The sequence below is a fragment of the Theropithecus gelada genome, chromosome 15, assembly GCF_003255815.1.
Source record: "Theropithecus gelada isolate Dixy chromosome 15, Tgel_1.0, whole genome shotgun sequence".
Lineage (NCBI taxonomy): Eukaryota > Metazoa > Chordata > Mammalia > Primates > Cercopithecidae > Theropithecus > Theropithecus gelada.
The window spans coordinates 66345869-66363411 of NC_037683.1; the positions used below are offsets into that span (position 1 = coordinate 66345869).

The 17543-nt window shown below is 44.7% G+C and overlaps 1 protein-coding gene across 4 annotated transcripts in view; it reads left to right on the forward strand.

Annotated features, from left to right (window-relative positions):
• Positions 1-9206: 9206 nt before the first annotated feature.
• The window catches only part of TTC39B (tetratricopeptide repeat domain 39B), a 137698-nt gene continuing 129361 nt past the window's right edge, over positions 9207-17543 (forward strand). For all 4 annotated transcript variants that reach the window (XM_025360614.1, XM_025360612.1, XM_025360613.1 and 1 more), the window contains exon 1: positions 9207-9476. In XM_025360614.1, coding sequence (XP_025216399.1) covers positions 9237-9476 — 240 coding nt within the window. In that variant the 5' untranslated portion in view covers positions 9207-9236. The remainder of the gene's footprint in view (positions 9477-17543) is intronic.

Here is a 17543-nt window from a genome sequence, read left to right on the forward strand (position 1 = left end):
AGGGTGCAAATTGCTTGCCATGATTTAGAGCAGTGGTTCTCAAAGCGTGGTTGTTGAAGCAGCAGTGGCAGCAGACGCAGCGGCAGCAGCAGCAGCAGCAGCAGCAACTGGGGCCTACCTCAGACTGACCTAATTGGAGACCCTGGGGATTGGAGCCAAAAATCTGTGTTTTAATGAGTTTCAGGTGTATGCTCAAGCTTGCAAACCATTTTTTTAGAGACACTTAGAACTAATCATTGTAGTGCTGAGTTATAACTGATTTTCTTTTTCTTTCTTTCTTTTCTTCTTTTTTTTGAGACAGGGTCTCACTCTGTCACCCAGGCTGGAGGGCAGTCATGTGACCACAGCTCACTGCAGCCCTTCAAATCCTAGGCTCAAGCAAGCCTCATGCCTCAGCCCCCAAGGTGGCTAGGACTACAGGCATGTGCCATCACACCCAGCTAATGATTTTAGAATATAAATATTACTATGTGTAACTCTTACAGAGGTTTGTATCTGTGACTCTTTCTATGGGTAGGTGAATTTAGGAGCTGCCTAATATAAACCCAAAGTGCCCAATCAGAAGTGTTATAAATGCTAGGCCTGAAAGAGGCAATGAGAGTAGAATTGCTGAAGATGGTCAAAATAATTATTGGTTTATTAAACTATGCAGGAAATACAATGAGAATATCATTTTTAAAAGATGCTAGTATGGCCGGGCATGGTGGCTCAAGCCTGTAATCCCAGCACTTTGGGAAGCTGAGACGGGCGGATCACGAGGTCAAGAGATCGAGACCATCCTGGCTGACACGGTGAAACCCTGTCTCTACTAAAAAAAATACAAAAAACTAGCTGGGCAAGGTGGTGGGCGCCTGTAGTCCCAGCTACTTGGGAGGCTGAGGCAGGAGAATGGTATAAACCCGGGAGGCGGAGCTTGCAGTGAGCTGAGATCCGGCCACTGCACTCCAGCCTGGGCGACAGAGGGAGAGTCTCAAAAAAAAAAAAAAAAAAAAAAAAAGATGCTAGTATCCTCCAACATGTAGAGAATATTTGGATTTGTGGGACAATAAAAGATCCTAGCAATGTGAGAAGACAGATGCCAGAATAAGGTGCAGCAGAATCAGAGACCTGGGGAGGTCTCCTCAGGATAGAGGCGGTACATACAGGCATGTCTTGGAGATAACGCAGGTTTGGTTCCAGACCACTGTAATAAAGTACATATTTCAATAAAACAAGTAGCAGAAAGTTGTTGATTGACCAGCGCATATAGAAGATAATTTTATACTACATTGTAGTCTACTAAATATGCAATAGCATTATATCTTAAAAATGTATGTACCTTCATTGAAAAATACTTTAAGGCCGGGCGCGGTGGCTCAAGCCTGTAATCCCAGCACTTTGGGAGGCCGAGACGGGCGGATCACGAGGTCAGGAGATCGAGACCATCCTGGCGAACACGGTGAAACCCCGTCTCTACTAAAAAATACAAAAAAACTAGCCGGGCGAGGTGGCGGGCACCTGTAGTCCCAGCTACTCCGGAGGCTGAGGCAGGAGAATGGCGGGAACCCGGGAGGCGGAGCTTGCAGTGAGCTGAGATCCGGCCACAGCACTCCAGCCTGGGTGACAGAGCAAGACTCCGTCTCAAAAAAAAAAAAAAAAAAAAAAAGAAAAATACTTTATTGTTAAACAGTGCTAACAATCATCTGAGCCTTCAGTGACTTGTAATCTTTTTGCTCGTAGAAGAACTTTCCCTGTTGTTGATGGCTGTTGACTAGTCAGGATGGTCATTGCTGAAGGCTGGGGAGGCTACAGCAACTTAGTAAAATAAGACAACAATGAAATCTGCTATACCAGTTAACTTTTTTTTTTTTTTGAGATGGAGTTTTGCTCTTGTTGCCCAGGCTGGAGTGCAATGGTACAATCTTGGCTCATTGCAACCTCCGCCTGCTGAGTTCAAGTGATTTTCCTGCCTCAGTCTCCCAAGTAGCTGGGATTGGGATTACAGGCACGCATCATCATGCCTGGCTAATTTTTTGTATTTTTAGTAGAGACAGGGTTTCACCATGTTGGCCAGGCTGGTCTTGAACTCCTGACCTCATGTGATCTGCTCACCTCAGCCTCCCAAATTGCTGGGATTACAGGTGTGAGCCACCACGCCTGGCATCAGTTAACTCTTTCAGAAAGATTTCTCTGTAGCATACCATGCTGTTTGATAGCCTTTTACTCACAGAACTTCTTTCAAAATGGCAGGCAATCGTCCTAAACCCTGTTGCTTTATCAACTAAGTTGATGTAATATTCTAAATTCTTTGATGTCATTTCAAAGTATACTGAGTATATTCATCTCAAGAAAACACTGTCTTTGCTCATCCATAAGAAACAATTCCAGGTTAGGCATGGTGGCTCACACCTGTAATCCCAGTGCTTTGGGTGGCTGACAAAGGATGATATGGTTTGGCTCTGTGTCCCCACCCAAATCTCATCTCAAATTGTAATCCCCATAATCCCCACATGTTGAGGGAGGGACCTGGTGGGACATGACTGGATCATGAGGAAGGTTTCCCCATGCTGTTCTTGTGACAGTGAGTGAGTTCTCACAAGATCTGATGGCTTTATAAGTGTTTGACTGTTCCTCTTCCTACACACACTCACTGTCTTGCCTGCTGCCGTGTAAGATGTGCTTGCTTCCCCTTCTGCCATGATTGTAAGTTTCCTGAGGCCTTCCCAACCATGCAGAACTGTGAGTCAAACCTCTTTCCTTCATAAATTACCTAGTCTCTGGCGTGTCATTACAGCAGTGTGAAAGTGGACTAAAACAGAGGAGAACTGCTTAAAGTCAGGAGTTTAAGATTGGTCTGGGCAACATAGTGAGATCTCACCTCTACAGGAAAAAAATTACTTGGGTGTGGTGGTGGTGCTTGCTGGTTGTCCTAGCTACCTTGGGAAGGGAGGATTGTTAGAGCCCAGGAATTTGAGCCTGTAGTGAGCTATGATTATGCTGCTGTACTCCAGCCTAGGTGACTGAGACCCTATCTCTAAAACAAAACAACAAAATCAACCAAAAAAAAAAAAAATCAAAACACCTCCTCATCCATTTAATTTTCATCATGAAAGTGTAGAAATTTACTCACATCTTCAGGTTCCACCTCTGATTCTACTTCTCTTGCCATTTCTCCCACATCTGCAGTGACTTCCTCCACTGAAATCTTGAACCCCTCAAAGTCATCTATGAGGACTGGAGTCAACTTCTTCTAAACTCCTGTTAATGTTGATATTTTGACCTCCTCCCATGAATCACAAATGTTCTTAATGGCATCTAGGATAGTGAATCCTTTATGGGTTTTCAATATACCTTTACCAGATCCATCAGAGGAATTACTATATATGGCACCTGAAGCCTTATTAAATGTATTTCTTAAATACTAAGTGTTGAAAGTCAAAATTACACCTTGATTCATGGACCGCAGAATGGATTTTTTTTGTTAGTGGGCATGAAAACAACATTAATTTCCTTGTACATCTCCATCAGAATTCTTGGGTAACTAGGTGCATTGTCAATGAGCAATGTTTTGAAATGAATCTTTTTTTTTTTTTTCTGAGCAGTAGGTCTCAACAGTGATCTTAAAATATTCAGTAAACAATTCTGTAAACAGATGTGCCATCATCCAAGTTTTGTTTTTTCATTTATAGAGCACTGGAAGAATAGATTTAACATAATTCCTAAGGGCCCTGGGTTTTTTTTGTTGTTGTTGTTGTTGTTGTTGTTTTTGAGATGGAGTCTCACTCTGTCTGTTGCCAGGGTGGAGTGCAGTGGCACGATCTCGGCTCACTGTAACTGCCACCTCCCGGGTTCAAGCAATTCTCCTGCCTCAGCCTCCTGAGTAGCTGGGACTACGGGCACGTGCCACCACCCTCAGCTAATTTTTGTATTTTTAGTAGAAACAGGAATTCACCATGTTGGCTAGGATGGTCTCAATCTCTTGACCTCATGATCTGCCTGCCTTGGCCTCCCGAAGTGCTGGGATTACAGGCATGAGCCACTGTGCCCGGCCGGGACTTGGTATTTTTTGAATGGTAAATGAGCATTGGCTTCAATTTAAAGTCATCAGTTGCATTAGCCTCTAATGAGAGAGTCAACCTGTTCTTTGAAGCTTTGAAACCAGGCATTGACTTCTCTCTAGCCATGAAAATTCTATATGGCATCTTCTTCCAATAGAAGGCTGTTTTGTCTACACTGAAAATCTTTTGTTTAGAGTAGCCACCTTCATCAATGATCTGAGCTAGATCTTTTGTATAACTTGCTGCAGCTTCCTCATCAGTACTCACTGCCTCACCTTGTACTTTTATGTTTTAGAGATGGCTTCTTTCCTTAAACATCATGAACCAACTTCTGCTAGCTTGCAACTTTTCTTCTACAGCCTTCTCACCTCTCTCAGCCTTTATAGAATTGAAGAGTTAAGGCTTTGCTCTGGATTAGGCTTTGGGTTAAGAGAATGTTGGGGCTGGTTAGATCAGAGCACTGCAACTTTCTTAATGTCAGCAATAAGGCTGTTTTGCTTTCTTATTATTCATATATTCACTGGAATAATGGCAAAATGGCACATGCCCTAGTTGAGTCATTTTCCTTCAAATGCCTTCCTGGATGTCAAATGAATTTCATTGGCCAGAATTTAGTTACACTGGCCATTCCTAATTGCAAAGAAGTCCTTAGAAATGTAGTCTTTTAGCTAGGCAGGTGCTCCTATGGATGGAGCTATGGGAGAATAAGCAGCAGGTGGCAACAAGCTGCCAATTACCTGTTTATTCTTATTGATGTTGCTTTTCTTTTGTCTCTCTCTCTTTCTCTCTTCTTTCTTTTCTCTATCTCCTCTTTCTCTCTCTTTCTTCCTCCCCTTCTCTCTGTCTTTCTTTCTTTCAATTTTTCATTCTTCCTTTCAGATGAGTGTCTTGATATGTTGCCCAGGCTGGACTCAAACTCTTGGACTCAAGTTATCCTCCTCATGCCTTAGCCTCCAGAGTAGCTGGGACTACTGGTGTACCTCCATACCTGCTTGGTCTTGTTTTTAAATCTTTGACACTCTGCCCTGAGATTGCATATTGCCAAAGTTACTCTTCATGTTGTTGCTGTCTTCTTTGGGTTTTACTTTCTTTGTCTGAAGAAATGATATTAATCAAATTTAAAGATGATATGAAAATCAACAGGAAGGCAATTGGAAAGATTATATATATAAAATATGTATTTTGATGTGTGTGTGTGTTTATATATATATGTGTGTGTGTGTGTATATATATATATCTCTCTCTCAAAAAAGTTAACAAACAACTAACAAGTGGGTCAAAATAAATGTTTACCCAGCCCCAAGTGCCTGGGAAAAGGATATTCTGAAGGGAAGATTTCAGCTTCCACTAAATGATGAGGTTTTTCTCCTTAGCATTGAAACCTCTCCCAGGGAGGTGAATTATTCCTCTTTAGGTCACTGAGGGACCTCTAAGTGCTTAGCTCTTATGTAATTTTGAAAAACCAAGGAGGCTTTAAAGATAATCCTCATGCCTGGTACATTACCCTAGGAAACAATTTACAGTTTAAACTACACATGATTTGCATTCTTTAAATCTCCCTCATTATTACTGGATTATGCTAAAACATAGACTGTTAGGTCTAAACAATAATGCTTAATGTACTATGAACTTCTTCTACTTTCATTCATTCACTCAATAGCCATTTATTAAGTAGTCATTATGTGTTGGGCATTGGGGTTTTTGCTGTAGACACAAAACACAAGGTTCCTTCCCTCATGGAGCTTATATTATAGTGTGTGTGGGGTGCTGTTGTTGAGGGACATACACATAAACCAGTAAACAAATGAACAAGAGAGTTCCAAGTAGTGAACAGTGCTATACATACAGCAGGAGGATGTGGTAGAGTGTGACTGAGAGAGAGGGGCTGTTTTAGAAGGGGAAGTTTTCCTTGAAGAGCTAAGACATGAATGTGAGACAAAGCCATTGACAAACACATGATTTACAATGAGCACTTATTTCATGGATTTGAGCTTCTCCTACCATGCAAATCATGAAGATTCAATTTTCATTTAAATCAAGTACCAGCAAAAAACTATTAGCTAAAGGTAATAATCTAATACTAAAGATTAGATTGTTTACAATATTAGATTTATTTTGAAACCCAAACAGCTCCCGGTAGGTGTGGCTTCAAAATGAAATGATTCAGATACCCTCTTGCTTGATCTTTATGCTAATTACTTTTGTGATATGGAATATCTGAGTAATCTCACCTGACTGCTAGAGTATAACATTATCAGCAAACTCGCAGGGGGAATTCTGTGTAAAAATAAATCCATTCTAATTGTTCTTTGAAGAAAAAGTGTTTTATATTTGTGATTCATAATAAAATCACACATGTATGGGCAAACAAAGTTGACAGCTGCCCTGAGCAAAGCAAATTTGATTAGACATTCCAGTGGCCAGAACACATTTATTCATTCAGTGTTTGAATTGAAACATGAATGTTGCTCATCTCCTGCCATGAATTTAAAACATACAGGACTTCAGATTTGATCCCTGATATCTCAAAACTTCAACAACAAAAACACCAGTCAAGCTTCAATTATAAGTATAGATTTTTGAAAAATTACACTTGATTCTCATTATAACATAATTCTGTCACTAATTCGAGCCAAGTTTGTTTGGATCTCTTCAGAATTTGAAGAGTTGAAATTCCAAAGGTAGAATAACAGCATATGGGAGAATAAGCTACCAAGGAGATGGCTTCATGTCAAAAAGATGTGCTATCAATTTAGGAACAAATGAACTTTGAAAAACAGAACCATGCATGAGTAATACAGAGTAGATTCTGGACCTGGACAGGATTCTAACCTCAGAAAGTGAAACACAGGAGGAGGTAGGAGTGGGTTGGGGGGTCTGGGAAGGACTGGAAACTTTCAAGGGTATTGGAATTAAACTCTTATGTCTCTTCTAGCTCATCTGATTCTGAGTGTTCAGAGCATGTGTTCTAAATAATAAAAGTATTATTATTATTTTAGACGTAGTTTCACTCTTTTCGCCAGGTTGGAGTGCAATGGTACGATCTCGGCTCACTGCAACCTCCGCCTTCCGGGTTCAAGTAATTCTCTTGCCTCAGTCTCCTCAGTAGCTAGGATTACAGGAACATACCACCATGCCCAGCTAATTTTTGTATTTTTAGTAGAGACGGGGATTCACCATGTTGGTAAGGCTGGTCTCGATCTCCTGACCTCGTGATCCGCTTGCCTCGGCCTCCCAAAGTGTTGGGATTACAGGCATAAGTCACTGCGCCCGGAGCTTTTTTACTGAGTATCTGCAGTGATGAATAAGATAGTGCCTACTTCTAAGCAATTTACAGATTCGTAGGAACCAGGGAGTCGGAGGTTGCAGTGAGCCAAGATCGAGCCATTGCACTCCAGCCTGGGCGACGAAAGTGAAACTCTGTCTCTCAAAAAAAAAAAAAAAAAAGTATTATTATTTAGAAATGGGGTCTTGCTATGTTGCTATGTTGCTCAGACTAGTCTTGAACTCCTAAATTCAAGCTAGCTTCCTTCCTCAGTCTCCCAGTACTGTAATCCCATACAGGTGTGAGCCACCACACCTAGCCTGTGTCAACTAGTTTTTTAAAAACAGTTTTACTAAGATATAATTTACATAATCACAAGTTTCACCCATTGTAAGTATACAATTGAAGGATTTTTAGACAATTCAGAGAGTTGAGCAACCACCACATGATCTAACCCATTTTTTCAATGTTTCTGGTGTAGAAACCATTTTATTATTCTAGTATAAAAGTACATGCCAAGCCATTAAAATTGTACAGCAAGTATTAGGATGCAAAGTGACTCACTGAAAATGTATGTAATGGACTTGTACAGGCAACTGCTTTACTGACACAGAAAGAAAGAGAAGGAGGGTGACTAGAGCCAGTACAGTACAAAGCAATGGTTATCAGTTAGGCCCTAGAGTCAGACTGCTGGGGTTCAGATTCTGGCATCCCTACTTACTTAACTGCTGTCTGGCCTCAGGCATATTACTTGAACTCTCTGAGCCTCAGTTTACTCATCTGAAAGAGAACAGCAGCCTACTTTATGGGGTTATGAAGAATAAATGAAATACTATATGCAAGAGGTTCAGTAGAGTCCTGGCACATAGTAAGGACTCAATAACTATTAGCTGTTTTTACAGTTATCACTGGATGACTATTAAATAGCCTTTCATGAGCCAGACATGAAAGACCACATGCTCTAATTAAATTTATATGAAATTCTAGAAAAGGCAAATCAATGTTGATAGCGGATCAGTGACTGACAGAGGCTAGGGAGTGGAGGTAGGAAGTTGACAGCAAAGGGTCACAGAAAACTTTTCAGGATGTTCTATGTTATGATTGGGATGTTTTGTAAACACTTGTCATTGAATTACACATTTAACTTGGTGCATTTTTCCGTATGTAAAGTAAATCTGACCTCTCTCTCCCGAATTCTTAAAGATCTAGCTTTTAATTTTCCAGTTATTTTACATGTCAGAAGCAAGGTTCAATTTTTAAACTCAGCCAACAAATATGTTGAGCACCTACTATGTGCAAGACACTGTTCTAGGTGTTGGGGATACAGTCTTGAAGAGCACAGATAGCATCCTACCTTCATGGATTTTATAGTTCAAGCACGAATTACACAACTATGTTTCGAGTTACAAACTACAGGATGCTATGGAGAGAATACATGGTCCGGGTAGGGGTAGGTAGAGGAGTTCCAAGATGTATAAATCTCTGTCCCGCGTTTTTTAAATTTTTTGAACACAGAAGCAAACAGAGTCCTTCCACCTACTGTACAGGCGGGTGGTGTGTCAGAAGTCTCTCAGGGACCAGTGACCGTGACCCAGGGCTGCCCTCAGGCCACACCATCTGCGAGATGCGGTGGCCACCTGGAGAGGAAAAAGGACTGGAACCGGACCAAGGGCCAGGTGGATGCTTCCACGGACCCCAGGTGGGGCGCTGCTTTGACCTTGGCTTCGTCATCCCCGCGCTCTCTAGCTTCTTTCCAGGTGTGCCCAGCCACCTCAGAGCACAAGCGGCAGGTAACCCTTGGGAAACCCTCCCGGAGGGCGTGCCAGACCGGGAAACTTTATCTGGGAGGTGACTCCGCCCACGTGGGCGGGCGGGGCGAGCCTGCGGGGGGCCGGGGCAGTGGCCCGGCCAGCGGCGCGGCGTCCAGGGAGGAAATGGATGCGGTGTGGGCCTGCCGGCTCCGGGGGCGGGGAAATCGAGTAGCTGCACTCAGGCCCCGCCCGAGACGGGGAGGGAGCGCCGGGCAGTCCCCTTTCTCCCTCCCTTGCGCTGGGCTGAGCCCAGAGCCGAGAGCAGGAGTCGGCTCTGAGTTCCCTGCTTGGTTTTTGGGTGGCAGCAGCCGAAGGAGGAACATGGCGCTCGTAGGCAGCCGAGCGGAGCTGGAAGCGGACGAGGTACGAGCCGATGGGGATTGCGGGCCCGGCCCCTGAAACCCTGGACAGGAGTCCGGGAGAGAAGAGTGAGCCCGGCTGGGACGGCCGAGGCCCCGCCCCCTTGGTCCCCTTTCTGGGGCGGGCGGGCTCCGGGTGGGGGCGCCCGGCCTTGGAGGTCTGTCCCGGCTGGAGCTAGGAGGGTCCCTGCGGACGCACTGCCGAGGTTCGGGGCGCCGGCCAGTGGGTCGTGGGGATGGAGGACCCACCTCCTGCCGGCACTTGGATGGGCGTGAGGGTGCGGGAGCGTAGGACCCGCAGCTCTGAGTTGTTCCGAGCCGGCCCAGCGACGCCTGTGCTTTACTTAGTCTGACCCTGAAGTCCCGGCACTAGACCTCTGGCTGTTCGTGGAATCATCCCTCGACCTGGGAATCTCACCTTCTATGGAAGTTTCCTGGTGGCAGAACCGAAAGGCTTACGATTGATGGAAAGAGCGGGCAGCCGGAGGAAGAATGAGTAGAGGGGTACCTGCCGCGACAGCAGGGCAGGGCTGCCAGGGGCTGGGGCTGGCGGGCCGGAGCCGCAGCCCAGGCTGTGGTGCTTCTTCTGTCTCGCTCCACTGGGCCCGGACATTTCCCGTAGCAGGTCCTCAGAGGGAAACCGCTTTGAGAACCGGCTCCGGCCTCCTTTGGTTTCAACTGTGAGTAATTAGCCACTTCCTCCAGTCGTGGCGCATCCGGGCCTGAGCACCCCGGGGCCAGCGCGCCGGACCTGTTGATTTATTATTGACTGTTCCTTTCAGCACCTGGCAACTCCAGAGACAGCGCTCTCCCTGCTCTTGAAGTTGAGACCGAGGCTCCAGCAGCAGCCAGCACTCACAGCTGCTGTTGCTGCCATCTTACCTGACTTGAATTGTACGAGTCGCTGCCTTTAGAAGGCTTTGGTTTCAAATGATGCAATAGTGGATGATCTGGAGGAGGCGGTTAAGATTCCCGTCCATCTCTTTAATGCCAGGAATCTCCTGACAAGGAATACTATACTTTAAATGTGGGCCTTAAAATAAACAAAACAAAAACTGAACTACAGCTCCTTTACATGACAGAGAGACAAGAGAGCAAGCTGGGCTGTCCAAACCCTTGCTTACAGCCTGTCCCTTGCATTGAGGGTCCCAAGACTGTAGAGTGAAATATTTGAATCCTGATCTGTTTGTGGGAGAAGATTTGCTGTGCTTAGGGCCATGTAATTCTCTAGATCAGGGCATTGTTGAGCAGTGCTATTATTAATTAACACTGGGATAATAGGTGTAAACTGGGACTGTTTCGGACATACTTTGACAGATGGTCACCCCAGCTATGCGCACTGCCTGCTAGATGAACGGTTGCGTTGAGATGCATTAGCCGGTGCGGAGGGAAGTTAGGTTTCTGTGAGTGAAACTCTGTGGAAGTTTCAGAGTAACAGAGAACCTAGCACACAGATACTTGGTAAATAAATATTTGTTGAATGAATGAAAGACTTCAGAAAAGATGTTGCTTAATAACATCTCAGTTTTTGCCATATCATTCATTTATTTTTCTTCATTCATTATTAGGCTTCTGTTACATGCTAGGTACTATACTAGTCCTAGTTGATGAGCAAAATACAAATAGAATTGTTTGTTCATGCCAAATGTACTTTTGTCCCTCACAGTGTACCACTTCCATTGCTATAAACTGAGCAAGCATTTATTGAGCATTTACTTTGTGCTCAAACTTGGTAGGTGCCTTAAAGAAGACATAGTTTTGCCTCTTTACGGTTCTCAGTCTGATTAGGAAGATACGACCTGTGTACAAGAACTCTAAAAAGGAGCTCTAATAAGTGTAAGCAAGTAGGAAGTAGTGTGTTGTAGACTGGATACCCTTGACTTATTTGTAGAATATCCCTTACTGTAAATGGGCTTGAAGAACTCTAACCTTGAGTTCATAAGACCCTGTTCTTCAATTTTACTGGGTATGCAAATAGCTTATTTCAGCTAGGAAGCTTTTCACGTATTTAAGAAGAGTCTGATAGTCTCTGTGGCCATATTTGATATTGATAGTTTTTATGGCCATTATTTGATATTCTGGGGAAGTTAAGAGGGACAAAGTACTTTCGAAGACCGAGGCGGGCGGATCATGAGGTCAGGAGATCGAGACCATCCTGGCTAACACGATAAAACCCCGTCTCTACTAAAAATACAAAAAAATTAGCCAGGCATGGTGGCGGGCACCTGTAGTCCCAGCTACTGGGGAGGCTGAGGTAGGAGAATGGCGTGAACCCGGGAGGTGGAGCTTGCAGTGAGCCGAGATTGGGCCACTGCACTCTAGCCTGGATGACAGAACAAGACTCTGTCTCAAAAAAAAAAAAAAAAAGGGACAAAGTGATATAGTTGGAAAAGTACCAGGCTAGGTTTTAGGTAACCTGGTTCTTCCCTTTGTTCATCACTTATGTGTGTAAACAGCTGACTAGGTGCCAAGCCCTATAATAGCCTGGAGGTACAACAGTGAACAAGACAGACAAGGTCCTTCCCATGACTGTTGACCTTGATTGATCAAGTCTGTCAACTTCAGAGGGCTCTTTCAGTTCCCTTATCTCCTTATCTGAAGAAGAGGGGGCTGGATTAGCCCTAAGTGTTCTAGCTCTAAAGATCTAGGCTTTTCTTGAGATGAGGGGAGGGGGATGAGGGGGAGGTTGGGGGAGAGGAAGTTTCTTTTGGGGGAAGGGCTAATTATATGGAAATCTTTTTCTTTAAAAGTACCCAGTGAATGAATGATGATGGTAGAGAAGCTCTCATGGTAGCTGTAGGATGGAGGTTTTCTTGGGTAAACTGATTTTTAAATTTGTGTTTTTTAGGTGCTAGTATGATAAATTTGGGAGCATAGAAGTTAGGACTTGCATCCTCGTTGGAGGCAAAAACTGGTTACTGGGGAGCACAAGCATCTTAGATATTATGATGGTGTGTGGCCCTTTAAAGCTCAATCAGCAAAAGCTTATTTCTTAATATTTGAATTTCTCTCATTGGGTTTTCTTGCGTATTGCACTAGCAACATTGATAATGAGTTCATGGAAGATGTACAGAATATATTCAAGGTCAATCCAACAAATTTATTACATAGAGATGGCTGTGATTGGAGGACTTTCTGTCTTGTCAGTTGCTTGATCTTGAAGTCATCTTGGTTGGTTACCTTCACATACTTATGGGCTACTATTGGGTGCCTTGTGGCTTCCTTATATTTGGCCCTCAAATATAAGGATTTAAGAATTGAGTGAAAATCATTTATGTTTTATTATTTAATTCAATTAAGGTTATTCAACTCACCAATAATGAATATCTAGCAGCTAATTAAGTTAAAAATTTTCTCATATGAGGCCTGGCGCAGTGGTTCATGCCTGTAATCCTAGCACTTTGGGAGGCCGAGGCGGGTGTATCTCCTGAGGTCAGGAGTTCGAGACCAGCCTGGCCAACATGGTGAAACCCCGTCTCTACCAAAAATAACAAAATATTAGCTGGGTGTAGTGGCGGGCGCCTGTAATCTCAGCTACTTGGGAGGCTGAGGAAGGAGAATCGCTTGAACCCAAGAGGCAGAGGTTGCATGAGCTGAGATCGTGCCATCATACTCTAGCCGGGGCAAGAGGAGTGAAACTCTGTCTGAGAAAAAAGAAAATTTTTTTTCTCATATGAAATAAAAGTTTACTAAAAATCACTTTTCAGCCCGTGAGACCTTGTCTCTACAAAAATAAAAATATGAATAGTTAGCTGGGCATGGTGGTGCCTGCCTGTAGTCCCAAGTTATTCTGGAGGCTGAGGTGGGAGGATCACTTGAGCCCAGGAGGTTGAGGCTTCAGTGAGCTCTGATCATGCCACTGCACTCCAGCCTGGGTGACAGACCCTGTTTCCAAAGAAAACAAGGAAAAGTCACTTTTCAGAAAATAATTTTTTCAATAGTTTTACTTTTGCTGGAAAATAACAGTTTTGAATGTTTTTTGAAAAGTTGATTACATTGCTATTATGTAGTTATAGAAATTGGTAACTTGCATATATAATTTGATGCATTATATTTAACGTTATATTAAAAGTCACTCAGCAAATACAGTTATAAGGTTAAATGTTCATAGCTTTTTTTTTTTTTTTTGAGATGGAGTGTCACTCTGTTGCCCAGGCTGGAGTGCAGTGGTGCGATCTCGGCTCACTGCAACCTCCGCCTCCCAGGTTGAAGCAATTCTCCTGTCTCAGCCTCCCGAGTAGCTGGGATTACAGGCGCATGCCACCATGTCCAGCTAATTTTTGTATTTTTAGCAGAGATGGAGTTCCCCCATGTTGGCCAGGATGGTCTCGATCTCTTGACTTCGTGATCTGGCCGCCTTGGCCTCCCAAAGTGCTGGGATTACAGGCATGAGCCACTGCGCCCGGCCAAATGTTCATAACTTTTTAAACTTTTTTTTTTTTTTATGGTGGGGGATGGAGTTTTGCTCTTGTCATCTAGGCTGGAGTGCAATGGCGTGATCTCGGCTTACTGCAGTTTCTGCCTCCTGGATTCCAGCAATTCTCCTGCCTCTGCCTCCCGAGTAGCTGGGATTACAGGCATGTACCACCATGCCCATCCAATTTTTTTTATTTTTAGTAGAGATGGGGTTTCTCCATGTTGGTCAGGCTGGTCTCAAACTCCTGACCTCAGGTGATCCCTCCTCTTGGGCCTTCCAGAGTGCTGGGATTATACGCGTGCGCCACTGTTCCTAGCTGAGATTTATTCTTTCTTTCCACCAATGTTCATTGAACCCCTGTCAGGTGCTAACAGTCTTTAAATGCTGGATATACACACTAAAACAAGACAGTTATTACCCTTGAGGAGCACAGCGTCAAGCAAAACACTGAACACAAGTCACTGTACTATTTCTGTCTTTGGGTCAGGGTAGGTTTTAGGTCGGAAGGTCATATAATTTATCATTGAAAGCAGGGCACTCTGAGTAAATGTGTGCTTTCAGTAATTGCACCAAGACAACAGGTACAAACAGGGATGATTGGCTTCCCGTGTTTAGGGGCCAGCAAAGACTTGAAAGGAGAGATGGTATTTGAACTAGGTTTCAAAGGGCAAGCGGGATTGTGTTGGGCCCCCCAGTGGGAAGGCCTTGGGGGAAGTTGAGATGGGCGGGAATAAGAGAGCACTTGGTCCAGTGGGAAGGAGAGTGTCGAAGGGCAGAAACCAAAAAGGCTAGGTTGGATCGTGAGTCATTGTATCCTGAGTGTAACGCTAAGGAGTTTGGGTTGTATCTCCTAAAAAATGGGAACCTGGAAGGGTTTTTTTTCTTTCTTTTTTCTTTTTTTGAGACGGAGTTTTACTCTTTCGCCCAGGCTGGAGTGAAGTGGTGGGATCTCAGCTCACTGCAACCTCTGCCCCCATGGCCCAGGTTCAACCGATTCTCCCACCTAAGCCTCCTGAGTAGCTGGGATTACAGGCGCCCGCTACCACGCCCAGCTAATTTTTGTATTTTTAGTAGCGACGGGGTTTTGCCATGTTGGCCAGGCTGCCCTCAAACTCCTGACCTCAGCGTGATCCGCCTGCCTTGGCCTCCCAAAGTGCTGGGATTACAGGCGTGAGCCACTGCGAACGGCCACATGGAAGGTTTTTGACGAGGCAATTGTGGTAAGATTGCTCATTTTAGGAAGATAAATCTGGTGAAGTGGATGCAGCCAGGATGTGGAGGTAGCAGGAGGACAAAAGGCTGTTGCAACAGTGAGTGTGGAAGATGATGAGTAAGGAAGTAGAGTAGACGCTGTGGCACTGGACAGAAGAGGCCAGAGTTGAAGGATTTCTCAAAACATGAAAGAGGACTTGACTTGGTGGCCTGTCCCCCAGTTTGATGGTCAGTGGTGCAGTGAGGGAGGAGCCATTGAGTAATAATTCTGGGTTCCTTGTGTGGCTGGGTGGGGGTGCTGTCGCCTAAGGAGGAGGAGTAGAGTTCATTCCTGTCTCCTTTCAGGTGGGTAGAAGATGGGGAAGGACAACAAGCAGATGAAACTAATCCCTACGGCTCACTGAATTTTCTGATTGCGGAGCGTGGGCCATTTGTTAATGAGGGTAAGCATTTGGGCAGAGTTAAGAAAGGGTGTTTGTAAATTAGTTATGCTGGTTAGTGGAAGGAAGCAGCATCACTTTTCCGTCAGTCCCAACTCCAGCTCAGGTTAACAGACAGACATTTTCCTGAAATGTTTCCTGAAATGTTCAATCTTGAGTCTCTTTTGAAACCCTATCTGTTTTTTGACAGCTGTTTTTGTAGTGAAACTTTTCCTCATTTTCTCCTGTCCCCCCTCTTTACCTGGATACCCACTTCCTTCCCTTCAAGTCTGGGTAACACGTATGCTTCTGCAGGCTAGTATCAGTTCTTCCTGTGCTAGCTGCTTGCCTTCTTATCTCAGTTCCCTGCCCATGGTTGCTGTTTCTAATCATCCAGTGTGAATCTGATACTGTGAGTTCAGTGAGGCTCAGAGTTTCCATCTAGCCATCTGTTGACAGCCCACCAATCTCCAGTCTTGGGTGCCCCAGTAGCATCTCAGGCAGAGTCTCCTGAAGTTACTTTGTATTCACCTCCCAAAGATAAGTACCTGGGGACTCCTGTGGGTGCTTTTGAGGCTTCCTGGGGGGAGGCATTTTCCTTTTTCCAGCCTCCTGTTGGCCACCACCTTAGTCAGCACTCTCCTCTTCTCCCCCTGTACTTCGTGGATCTGTGCTCCCTCCTGATGCACCAAGTCCGTTTATACCCAGAGCCACCATGGCCAGCTGCCATATTGTTGATGTCATCACACCTCTCTAAAGGGACTCCTGAAGTGGGGAGTGCCTGGCAGTTCCTAATGCCATCATGCATCTTAAGCTCTTTATTTAAAGACTAGGTGTGTAGTAAAGCTTTTCACTGTGATCTGTGGACGTGTCCCCTTGGTATTGCTGATATTATGCTGTCATATTCATAGGGTCTACATATTTTAAAATATTTTGGTGAAATGATACACTGTATGTTTGTTGGATCTGAAGGTAACTAGTGAGTGACAATTTTTCAGTCTGACTTAATGTGTTGAGTATTGTGTTAGGTGCTGGAGAAGCAAATGCAGCTCCTGCCTCAGGCTATGGTCTAGCGGAGAGTGGGGCATGTGTGTGCGGAGAGTGGGGCATGTGTGTGCGGAGAGTGGGGCATGTGTGTGCTGAGAACCACCTGGTGGAGGAGGGATGCCCGGGTACTTTGGGAACACAGAGGAGGGCACCTCACCTGGGAGAGAGGGTAGTCAGGAATGGTTTCCTGAAGGAGGTCATTTCTTAGACATTCTGAGTCATGAAGAATGTGTAGGGGTTAGCCATGGAGAAGTGATGTGGGGAAAGGGAGCTCTTGAAGTGTCTTCCCGGAGAGGGAATAGTGGGATAAGTTGCAGAGGTGAGGAAGAGCCTGTGGTGCTCTGGACAGGTGGAGTGTCAGGAAACAAGGCTGGAGGGGTACTTGGTTAGAGTTCTCCAGAGAAATGGAGATAAATTACCCAGTCTTGGGTATTTCTTCATAGCAGTATGAAAATGGACTTATAGAATTATGGAGCCTGAGAAGCCCTACCATATGCTGTCTGCAAGCTGGAGAGCTGCAGAGGCTGGTAGTGTGGCTCAGTCCAAGCCCAGAGGCCTCAAAACCATGGAAGCTGATGGTATAACTCAGTCTGAGGATGAAGACTTGAGAACCTGGGGGACTGCAGGTGCAAGTTCTGGAGACCGAATGCTGGAGAACCTTGAGTTCTAATGTCCAAGAGAAGGAGAAAAAGGACTTCCCAGCTCCAGAAGAGGGAACAAGCAAATTTGACTTTCCTTTGTTTTCTTGTTCTATCTGGGTCCTCAGCTGAGTGGATGGTGCCCAACACTTTGGGTGAGGGTAGGTCTTCCTTACTCTGTTCATGGATTCAAATGCCAGTCTCTTCTGGAAACACTCTCCCAGACATACCCAGAAATAAAAACTTTACCTGTTCTATCTGGTTATCCCTTCATCCAGTCAACTTGACACCTAAAATTAACTATCACAGGTAAGAAGGGCCGTTCAGAGACTTTCGTG